Consider the following 12,190-nt stretch of genomic DNA (forward strand, 5'->3'; position numbering starts at 1 on the left):
GATGTCATTTCGTCTGACTACATACTCGAACCATTTGATGTTGTGTAGAAGTAAAAGGGTTCTTACCTGCCTCATACTAAGTGATATCTGAACCATTTCAGATTCTCTTCCTTTCAAACAATTCTGATGTTGTATATAAGTAAAAGGTTCTTAGCTGCCTCACACTAAGGAAAAGGTTCTTACCTGCCTCATACTAAGTGATATCTGAACCATTAAGATTCTCTTCATTTCCTACCAATTGTTACATTACAAACCATTTAGATTCTCTTCATTTCCTACCAATTGTTACATTACATAATAATACATAGTAATAGTTTTGGTGCAAACAGGTTAACTTATTTAGAATGAGTTTTCATTTTTCCAGTTCTTGCTTATGGGTATAATAGGAGCACCTCAAAAATATAACACTTCTTTGTTTATTTATGATGTGGTACTATGTTAGGCTGGTGAAGGATGACAGGTGAACATTCTCAGTCTCTGGGTACGATTTCATTGCTTGTCGGCTTTTCCATCTCTTGAAATTTCAAGATTTAGAGATTTAGCTGTAAACGGGTCAGCTCCCCATTTTATGCATTTGCTAAATTGTTGAAACTTTTTGATCTCATAGAGTACTCCTTTATGAGTTTTGAGAAGAAGGAACCCTCTTGTTCGAGTAACTTAGCTGGTGTGTCGTATTCCACTACCCTTCCTGCGCAAGACAGCAATGATTTGATTTCTTAGCCATTATCCAAACAGCTTAAACCTACAGTATAAGCCTGTTATTTAAAAATCTTCGAAGTTCAGTTATACATACCTTCACTAAGGACAAGAACAAGATCGCTATCTATGACCGTATGAATTCTGTGAGCTATAGTGACAACTGTACAATTTTCAAACTCCCGAGTAATGATCTTCTGTACAACTCTGTCCGTAGCTGTATCAACAGATGCAGTAGCTTCATCAAGAACGAGCACGCTACTTCTCTTTAACAAAGCCCTTCCAAGACAGAATAACTGTCTTTGACCCACACTCCAGTTTTCTCCATTCTCAACCACTGTAAAGGCATAGTAACTAAAACTTTAGAGGAGCCCGTAACTTGATCACAGTTACATTTCATATTCCTTAAGACTCTTACCTGGTGAGCCTAACTTTTCTTCCTTTGCACGTACTATATCACCTAGTTGACATTTATCCAAAGCCTAAAAACAATTTTAACATCAACAAACTTCAGAATAAATGATATCGATATCTTGATAATTGATGCACAATAGAAGTAATAGCAAATAACTTCTTTTTTTGATGGAAAAATAATAACGAATAACTACCTCCCATATTTCACTGTCGGAGAATTGCTCTAGCGGATCGAGGTTTCCTCTAACAGTTCCTTCAAACAATGTCGGGTCTTGAGGAATGATGCTAAGTTTCGATCTCAAATCATGTAGACCTATCTGGCAAATATCAATATCATCAATTAGAATGCTTCCTTCTTTGGGTTCCACTGTCCGAAAGAGAGCCTGTATAAGAGTCGATTTCCCGCTCCCTGTTCTTCCTACAACTCCAACTTTCTTTCTTCCAGGAATCGTGCAGTTTATGTTTTTTAAGACAGATGGAAGATGTTCGGCATAGCGAATCTGTGGAAAAGTAAAACAATAAATGAATGTTTATAATGCGTATCACCTACCAATTTTGAATTTTGGATAATAGAGTACTAGGATATATATATAGGGGCTTTACGTGAAAGTTTTTGAAGCAAATCCTTCCGAACTCGGGCCAGTTGCTTGGTGGTCTGCATTCTTCAATCACTAAAGGGGCTTCACTACTTAGTTTTGAATATTGCAATATCCTTTCTACTGAAATCATTTTATTCTCTGCATTGCACAAGTTCCATATAACAGATGCTTGAAGTATGTTCAAATTGAGACCATATGTCACTGCTAGCCCTGCAATACCTGTAATTTGGTCCAATTTTCAGTTAGCTAGCTTTTCTCGAATCTCCTCATATCAATATTAGATTTATTTTGTGTGAATATGAGAATGTTTAGCATGGTAGTGAATAGTGTTGCTTACTTGGATTGATAACTCCTTCAGGTAGGCTCACGAGGACAACTAATGAGGATGCAAACACAAGATTTGACAATATGTTCAGTCTGAATGAAAGCCATTCCATGGCTGATACATTGTGAAACCATGGCCTTGATTCATTATCAACGAGTCCTAGGTTCGTTTTCATGAAGCGGTCTTCTTGGTCGTATGCCCTGATTGTTGCAGCTCCTGCAAGTGATTCTGCAAAGTGATGGAGGTATGGAGCTCTTTGAATCCCAGATAAGCGTGCCAGTTCTCTTGCAGTAGGTGTATAATATTGCTGTAGTAGTGATCCATTATCAGATTCATAACTATTATAAAACAAAGATGATCAACTTAGGGGTAGCTTTTCTTTTTCTTTTTCGTTAAATGGGTTGAAATGAGCCGTCCCAGTATCCGGCTTGAACGCCCATTCAGTGAAAAGGAAAAGAAACACCCTCTTAGACTACCTCATAACTGTCCAATCATAACAGTCCAAAGTAGGTCTTACCTGGTACCATATGCATATTCCCGTCACTGGGATGAAGATGACAAATACTTGCCATGCAACCTGTGACATAACTGCAATAGTTCCCAGAATTTGAATGATTGAGAAAGCACACCAGCCTACCCTCATGGGTAATTCCAAATCCAGCACACTTTGATCCGTAGATGCCTGTTAATCAGAAAACATTTAAAGGGCGTCAATTCTCTGAATATCCTGTAGAGTTTATGAACATATATAAAATGTAGAACGCAATAAAGACTACCCGGAGGTTGTATTATTTTCATGCGAGTCACGTGAAGTTGTTGTCCACACAAACACAAACTCATGTATACATATCTGCATACAAGTATGGAAATCTTTGTCCTAACTTACTCGATTTAAGATTCTTCCAGTTGGTGTTGAATCAAAGAAAGACATTGGTGCCTTGAGCACACTATGAAGCATGTTGGCGAAGAGTTTTTGTGACGTTAGAATGCCGTCTATAGCTACCAAATATGCTCGGGCCAATACACAAAATGCACCTCCTACGGATAGGACTATATACACAAGGAACATGAATTTCATGTCTACTACTGGCTTGGAATCTGTAGAGACGGGAGAAGCCCATGCCATCCAGTAGTTGCTCGCTATCTGTAATACTTGGAAACTAGTTTGAGATAAGATTATCAATGGGATCAATGCACCACCCCATACCAGGGTCAAGTATGACCAATAAACTTCTTTGTCAATACTTCCTGTTTCTCTCTCTTCCTCTTGTGTCAATCTCCCTCCTTTATCTATTATCTCTAGAGCGAGATCCTGTTCTGAATCATGTTTACCAACCAGATGATGATGTGTCGTACTATCTATGTCTGTTTCAACTGAAGACATTTCCTTTTCAGACGTTCTGCTCGAATTTTCGACATCAAAGATTGATTGTAGAGCTTCGCTATGTGCACCAACCAACAACTCAAATCCAATATTCTGTTTGAGAAGTTCGTCAAATCTTCCAGCTTGAATGATATTTCCTTCCTGCATCATCTGTTAAGATAATAATAGGTTCTTATGTCTTACTTCTGGTAATCCTAGAACGACTGATTTTCATTTTTGCATGGAAGTTTAGAAATAGAGGAGAAAGTTGTTCTACAATCTCTTACCAGAATTATATCAGCCGCTGGGAGAAACTCTACTTGGTGTGTCACATAAAGTATAGTCTTGTCTTTGAGGATTCCCATCAGACATTCCTGCACCAAAGTTGTACATACAATTAAAAGCATAATAATCACAAACTTTATATTGTGTAGACAACAAATGCTATTGGCGTTTAGATAATTATTCTACAAAGGATAAAATTTAACCTCAAAAAGTTGACTTCCTGTATGAGCATCAACCGCACTGAATGGGTCATCGAGAATATAAATGTCAGCATCCTGGTAAGCAGCTCGTGCAAGTTGTATCCTTTGTTTCTGACCTCCACTCATATTAATCCCTCGCTCTCCTATCTCTGTCAGGTCTCCAGCTTGGAAGAGCTCAAAATCCTTTGTCAATGCACATGCTCTTATTGTTCTATCATATTTGACTTGATCATATGGATTCCCAAAGAGAATGTTATCTCTTACATTTCCAGTTAATATCCAGGGGGACTGAGGAACATATGCCTTTGTCCCACTAACTCTCACTGTCCCTAAAATCTTTGGTATTTCTCCAATTATGCACGAGAGTAAACTAGACTTCCCTGACCCGACAGTCCCAGAAACTGCAACTTTCATCCCTCTCTTCACTTTTAACTGTATTCCATCAAGGGTCGGAATACTTGATTCAGGGTCCCAACTAAATCTGCCTTTCTCAATCTCGATGCAGACCTCCGATGTCTCTTTTGGAACAAAAATGACTGCATCTTCCTGTATTTCATCTTCTTGGAGGTATGATGCAACCCTATCAACTGAAACTTTAGATTGTGCAATACATGATAGCAAGTCTGGTAAACTAAATATCGGATCTTGTAACATTCTGAATGTTGCCAGTGCAGATAAGACTTTCCCTGCTGTTAGTGGGATCCCTAGTACAATACATGCTCCAAAAGTCGCTGCAGATATTAATGTGGGGGATCCCCAGAAGATAAAAGCCGAGAGTGCTGATAAGCGTAACGATTTCCATATCCATCCATATTCAATTTTCCTCAAATTTTCAAGCTTTAGGAGGTATTTCATATCCCAAGCTTGAAGTTTCAGGGTTTTCATGTTTCGAAGAACTTCTGATGTAGCCTTCATTCGCTCGTCCTTGGCTTCCATGATCTTTGACTGGAAGGATTTCTGAATTCTTGTAAGAGGTATGTTGCAAGCCATCACTAGTAAGGTTGCTGCTAAGCCAGCAAATGAACCAAGGCCTACATTAATATATAGGACGTAGGTTGCTAGCGAAATTTGTATTGGCAGCATCCACACTGTATTCATGTACCAGATGAAGTCTGTAATTCGTTGAATATCAACACTCATGAGGTTAATTATCTCCCCACTGCTGTGGCTTTGTCTGGACTGACTGGACAGATGAAGACCCTTCCTATATATGTGGGATATCAAAGCTGCTCTCAGACGCATACCTAATTGGCGCGCCCCAAAAATCCATTGCCTCTGTGCAATCACTTCAACCATTTTAGCACTTAAGAATGCTACTGCTATTATGTAGCCCGTCTTTAAGCTGTAGTTCTTCTTCTGACTTAAGAACGCCACAAAGTCGTTTATCAGGTACGGGCCAACATATGATGCTCCGGCATTGACCACAGCAAAAATGGCGTTGAGTGCTGCTTTTTTCCTGATCAAAAGAAAGATTGCCATATAGATGGATGGGTTTCTGGTGCTATCTCTCTCCTTGACTTGTCTTAAACAGTCGCCAAACGAATGAGAGAGCAATTCTGCAGAGTCTTTGATATCAATGTCTGGGATATCATCCTGTTCAAGTGCTTTCCTGTATCCAACTTTGAATAGAGGAGTGAGCCAAGAGAAAGTAATCAGTTGGAGAATAGTAGCCTTTGAGTAAGGAGATTCTTTTTCTCGTTTTCCTTCTGAATGTTTTTCAGTATTGCACAGCAGAGGCTCTGTGTTGCTATTTGTTATGAAGCTGATGCCTGTTGTCCCTCTGACTGTAATACCTAGCAAGTACGTCAAGGCAATTAACCCAAGGAAGTTGGCATACTCGCCTACTCCAGGAGATTTATGATTTATAAGAATGTAACGAGTATCGAGTATTGTATGGATAACGGATAATAAGAAGCTCGAAATCCACCAGACCCTTAACATCCCTGGCAGCTTCAAAGACCTCGACTGGCGAAGGTTGATAACCATAAGCAATGTGATTAACCATGATATTACTTGCAAGATTTCTTGACAGAAAACTAAGATTTTTGATTTGCAAAGGGCTTCGTGCCCGTTTACCAGTCTCAAAAGCATCAGTAAGTGGACTCCTGTTAGTAAAACAGAACAACCTACAGTGGCGCTGTAGACAAAACCAAGTCTTATGCTTCTGGGTAACTTTTCTGCTACTTCCTCTACAAATCCTGATCGATGTCCACATTTTTTCTGTATGAAACAGATTAGAGCACTTCCAAGAATCCCGAATTGGACTAATATGCTGAGTTCATCCCAGAAACATGGTGTGATCAACTTCAATCCAGCTTTCCACCCCTCAAGAAGTTCAAAATCTGCATAAATTTTGATTTGGAGGTTTAATAAGAGAGTTCCATAGCATTCTTCAAAAATCAAATTCATAAGAATCCTTAACCAAGAAATTTCATTTATCCTAATTGGTGTATGCTAACATATTAAGTGTGTAGTATCAGTATAATGCTATACTAGTTTAGTCATTGATACCGCTAAGACATTAAACATTGCCCACCCAGTCAAGGGGATTTATCCCAGCAAACTGAGACGTGTATAATTCTGTTCTGCAAGCAGGCATAAATGTTACTGTTAGCAACTCTACTATTAGCAACTCATCTTCAAACTCCATTTCTTAATAGGAGAAGCAGGATAAATATTACTGTTTATGCAGAGGCCTACATGCTACTTGCTGTATATTGTTTTGCCAGGTAAAAGGAAAGTGAGGATATGAGGGATCGTTTTAGTTTGGGAAAAATACATTGTGGGGATGTTTAAACTTATGCGGAACGCGTTACAAAGTCAAATTCCTGGGAATGCTCAGTGAGAATTACCTTGGGAGAAAGTAATAAAAACTCGAAACCAAATTTGAATAATTACGAAAAGGTTCAACATGTACGTTCTGTTGTGCATTATCTGTTCTACAAGGTTTGCTATGTAAACATTGATATGTATGCTGCTATGTTTTATCAACCAATTCAAGCACCAACAGACTAATTTCATTCTTTTAGTACAGTATTTCATACACTGGAAACCTGTTCTGTTTTTTTCCCTATAATGTTAAACAATTTTAACTGTTTATCTTGCTTTCTGCAAACATATTTTCTGTATTGAAACTACTATCTATTTGTAATTACACTTATCATATCGAAGGCCAATTTTGTAGAGTAAAAGCTCCAATGATTTCATAAATGACTTACTAATTTTACTCAGTAATCAAAAAGATGGAATAAACACAATACAAAAAGTAGAATATTTTCAATCCAAGAATAGCATATAATCCAGATTCCAGACACCACTAGAGATTCTCTGACAGAATAACAATACAGAGATGCCATCTTTTAAAAAGTAGCTGTAGTGATAATCTTTCTTTTTTATCTTCTTTTTAACATTATGCACAGCTTTTATATCCGCATGCAACTTTTCAACCACAGTTGATACCAAAATAGACATAGTAACTTAAATGAATGCCGACTAGATTAGCACCAGCAATAGAATAAAACTTCTAGTCCGATTAAGGGTTATAGATACTGCCATAAGCAAGCAACTTGAAAACTTAACTGCATCGGGACAAATCTTAAAGGGATGCTAGAAACTATCACTGAAAATAGAATCCTTAAAGATCAAAACATACATATAAGAAATTAACCTAACATGTTCCTCAAGCTCAAATCTTAGCTTTCTAATGAATATGGAAAACAAAAAGGCAGTCAAGCAGAGCTAAGAACTTCGAACAAGCTTACTTGATATACTGTTTGAATCAAACATATCTGCATAAACCAATCAGTCAGCTTGTCAACTCGAAACTCTTGCACAGGGGGGTCATGACGTCGAAGAGTGAGTTCTACCAACAATGATCGAGAACTCACTCGCTCGCTCGAGTCACCGGGCGGACGCGACAAGAAGGAAAAACAAGAAGCTAGGAGTGAGAGAGAGTGTGAGTGAGTGAGAGAATGTGAAGAGGGGAGGGAGAGAAATCTTTTATAGTACATTGATTAATTGAAAGAGAATATTTTCTGTTTCCCAATAAAAAAGCCAACTTGGTATTGAGAATGAGATGATGATGTACGTACGTGTATAAGATTTTGTCATGTAGTGGTGAAGAAGTAGAGTTTGTTTTGATTTGAACTAGGACTTGAGCTTCACGTGATTGTTGGTTTAAAAAGACAGACAGGTTTTCACTTTCGGCTTTTTATTTGTTTCCGGAACTCATCGGTTATGTTTGTTAAGCTTCCTCTGAAAAGAAGAACTATCGCGCTTGCCATGTGAGAAAAACTTCCAATTTTTTTTTTATACAAATCCAAATGAATAGGTTAAATGGTACTCTCTTGATGTTTCAATGATTTTTCTGTTATGCTTAGATCTGTTTTCGGTTGTTTTTTTTTTTTTGTGCATAGTCAAATATTATTTCATGTGCTTCGAATTTCAAATGTGTTCGCTCTTACTCCATGAACAAGAGAAAATATGAAACGTCTGGGACTCTGGGTTATGTTCTTTGTGTTGTGAACGGTGGAGTGTGGACTGGAGAATTTATAGGATCTGGAGATTTTTTGGGGGAATTTTTACTTGACCGGAGTCTCCAATATATTTTCTCAATGCTCGGGATTCTTTTCTATTTGTTTTTGGCATGAGGCGTCGTTTTCTATACCAATTCGGCAGGTGGGGACACACCCAATCACGGAAAATGATATGTAAATGAATAATCAGATCAACGGCTAAACTTTCTGATGTGGGCCAGTCTTCTGATAAAACTTGACGTGTACCAATAAGATTCTAGCATGTGAATTTGTTTGGCCATGGTGGGGACTTTAAACTGTGAGCTGAATCGGTGAAATCGACTGCTATCTGCCGCTTCTAGCTGCGGGGTCTTTTTGATCACCACCACCAAATCTCACGTATGGATTTTGTCACCACCGATCATTGGAAAATATAAATTTTTGAGTGACCGAGAGGTGTAAGCATGCACGGAGGCAGCTCGTCTCAACACATGCCTCACCGGTCCGTTCAAATTAGCACCCAGTGCTTGGATTCGATCGGCCAAAGAAGGGACATCCGCACGTCCCTAAACCTAAATTTCATCAACGACAATGCACAACTGTCGTAAATCATCTTGTCTGTAGCGTCCCCAAAGCTATCAGCTGACTAATCCAAGAGATTAACTAAAAATAGAGGCACTAGAAATCTAAATCATATACTTAATCATTCAACTAAAAAATGTGCTACAAAACTTAACCCAAAACTAACCCGCTCTGAAACATATATATAGAAGAAGTCCTCTCAAATGATACATATACAATAGTCATTAGGTTTACAGATACAATATGTAATATAATAAACATAGTAGAAATTATCCAACTAATGAAATCAACTCTTCGAAGCTTCCGCTGCGCAACTCTAATCTATCTCTGAAACTGAAAGTGGGAATGGGTGAACACATCATCCCTAAAAGGGGTGCCCCGTAGGAATAACATTTAACTTTCATGCAATCATTGAAATGATTTGAAAACAATTCATGTTTTCTCTAACACTAAACACAACCAAATCACAGAGATAAACAATCATGTATATGGAACTAACTCCTTCCAAACAATATATAATATGGTGACTCGTCCCCCACCTAGTAATTGCATAAAAGCTCGAATTCATGTAGATATAAATGAAGGAGCAATATCCTATATACCACAGATGGAAATTCTCATTTCCCAAACAATCCATAAAGACAAACAAAGCATTACAATTCCTTTCCAAGCAATGGAAAGATTAAAAGAAATAACAGAACTTTCATAAATCAAAGTTAAACAATGCAGGGAAAGCACAACCAGACAATGCATGAATTTGTTAAACATAAACTTTGGTAAAAGAAAAAAGATAATAATCAAAAAAGAGTTAAAAGTATTCCCACCTCTTTTGATGACAAGCCACGCCTACGTCGAGATCCACGATCCGCTGGTTCATTCTTTTAATCGTTCGATGTTAACATAGACTGACTATTAATCACAGAAGAAGTCTAAGAATCTAGCCAAAATGACTCAGACAAGAATCATTCAAGTCTATCTAATGGATGTTGCCCATTTATGGTTCTACACCTTTTATTTATCTATCTTTAGCAAATCTAAGGTATACTAATTCAATTAGGTTGACCCTGTAGTCCATTATCTAAGTAGTCCATTAGCTAAGTCTTACGACTATCTACTACTTTGTAGAAGGAACCAAAGGTTAAATCAGACCACAAGAGGTACAAAACATCTAATTAAGGAAACTTCCCTAAGCCCAAGTCCACCAAGTCAACTAACAGTCGAACTAACGGTCAAGGGTCAACTAACAGTCAATGTCCAAGGTCGGGTCAAAGTCCAAGGTCAAATAGTCAAAGTATAAAGTCTAAATCGGCCAACTGAGTCAACAGTCAGCACCGATACAACTCAGTCAGAAACTGAGTCAGCTAAGTCAGACACTGACTGGGATGACTAACAGGCCACAAGCCTAAGCTAAACTTCTATTATAGATTTCATTTCAATAACAGTCTATTCATTCTTTCTAATGAACTTCAAAATATAAATGACATTCAGACCATTCAGATGAATTGGTATATTTCCTCTAGGAATTTGTCCCACCGATCATTGGAAAATATAAACGACATTTAGACATTCATATGAACTGGTATATTTCCTCTAGGAATTTGTCCGAAGAATTTGGCGTTAGAAGAAATTAGTTAAATGGTTTACGCCAGTAGACAACTTGTCTAGAGTCCGATTTTGTGTACCCTCGTTTAACCGGGGTGCACATTCGTCCCTTCTTTATTGGGAACCCTAATTGACGGAATATTTTATTTGTTTTCTAATATTTATTATTTTTTATATCAAAATCTATGATATCTTTCTCTCACGACTATCTTCTTTATCATCCTTTCCGAGTTCTTTATCATCCTTCACCTCTTCGTTAATTAAACATATGCCAGAGTATAAATAATCAGTTTTACATATTTATAAATTTTCCATCAATCAGAGTGGACTACTACATCATTTATCGAATCAAAGATAACATATCTGTCAATCAGAGAGTTGCCAACAAATCGAACATTAATTTTTGATTAGGATTGGACTGTTAAAACATTAACCACCTAGACAAATTCCATTAAATAACACGATTTTAGTTTATGCTCTTTCCTTTTTTATGATAAATTTCAGTTTTCAATAAATTTTGTGATCTCTCCATTATCAATGAGTTCGTGGAAGATACAGGGTAACAGAAAAGCATGGACGATCTGATGGGTTGCATAGATCATTGCTTCTACATGACGCCTTGAAGATCATGATTTTTGTTTTTTTCATCTCTTACATTCACGATTTTGTTGATCTCTTCTGTGTTATGAGGGAAATTTTCCATGCATTGACTAGAACATCACAATCCTGATTCCCGTGTTAAAAAGAACACTTGAATTGCAATCCTCTTCTTATGTTTTAGCTGTAATTGTTTTCTTTGGGGTCAGAGAAGGATAAAAGCAAAGAGAGAGAGAATAGCTTTGTAACTTGTGTTTTTCATTTTCTTTACAAAATTGTGAAATAAAATGAATTTTCTAAAATAGGAGAAACTTCTGTTAAGTCCTCCAATGAGGTAGTGAGGAATGTGCACCCGCGGGTGCACATAGTCGTACTAACTTGTCTAGCAACATTTAGTATATTCAGATAATTGTTATATGAGAAGGGAATATCATATTCGTTTTGGATATTTCTAGGAATCCATCCGGATGGATTAGCACTAGATTAACGCCTTGTACTAGCAGTCAACCTGTCTAGAAGCGATTTAATTAATCGCCTTGTACTAGAAGACAACCTGTCTCGAAGCGATTGATTGATTCATACATGAGATGATACCATCATGTTTGTTCTGAATATTATTATGGGAAGGGTTATAGCACCAGACATCTTTCAAATGTATTTCGAACATTGAAAGGAATACTGAATTGTTCAGCATGAGATACATGGAATATTAAGAGGCCCTAATATTGCCGTCATATATCATTATTTTGACGAGGTCAGAGAACTGTGATTTACTTCTCTTGCGGAAGGTGGAGACATAAAATCTCTTATGCTTCTGATGTGATCAGATATACATATTTCTCGATGTGATTTTACGAATCTAACTTTCGTCGAATATCCACTATCAATATTAAGTCCCTGCTTAATGTGAGACAATCACGTCCGCTGTATGCATATAGATGGTGATTTTTAAACTAATATAAGCCAAAATGAATGAACAAGCTTAGTTATTAGATGTTACCCGAAATGCAATT

The 12,190-nt window shown here is 37.4% G+C and overlaps 1 protein-coding gene across 1 annotated transcript; it reads right to left on the bottom strand.

The window, feature by feature from the left end:
* Positions 1 to 201: 201 nt before the first annotated feature.
* Positions 202 to 7,858, bottom strand: LOC113302074 (putative ABC transporter C family member 15). The gene is made up of 11 exons (XM_026550916.1): positions 7,644 to 7,858; positions 3,886 to 6,224; positions 3,685 to 3,771; positions 2,921 to 3,568; positions 2,552 to 2,716; positions 2,047 to 2,341; positions 1,714 to 1,928; positions 1,305 to 1,610; positions 1,115 to 1,178; positions 794 to 1,033; positions 202 to 688 (listed from the first exon to the last, which is right to left on the bottom strand). Exons 1-11 carry the CDS (start codon positions 7,666 to 7,668, stop codon positions 567 to 569), a joined length of 4,506 nt encoding a protein of 1,501 aa, XP_026406701.1. The 5' UTR covers positions 7,669 to 7,858; the 3' UTR covers positions 202 to 566.
* Positions 7,859 to 12,190: the final 4,332 nt, after the last annotated feature.

The sequence above is a fragment of the Papaver somniferum genome, chromosome 8, assembly GCF_003573695.1.
Source record: "Papaver somniferum cultivar HN1 chromosome 8, ASM357369v1, whole genome shotgun sequence".
Lineage (NCBI taxonomy): Eukaryota > Viridiplantae > Streptophyta > Magnoliopsida > Ranunculales > Papaveraceae > Papaver > Papaver somniferum.

Excerpts from the sequence above, each read along its gene's own strand:
- LOC113302074 (XM_026550916.1), bottom strand. The coding sequence starts at position 7,668 with ATGTTTGATTCAAACAGTATATCAA. Across the intron at positions 6,225-7,643 it reads TGATTCAAACAGTATATCAA|ATTTTGAACTTCTTGAGGGG; the intron begins GTAAGCTTGTTC and ends AAATTTATGCAG. Across the intron at positions 2,717-2,920 it reads CTGGAAGAATCTTAAATCGA|GCATCTACGGATCAAAGTGT; the intron begins GTAAGTTAGGAC and ends TCTGATTAACAG.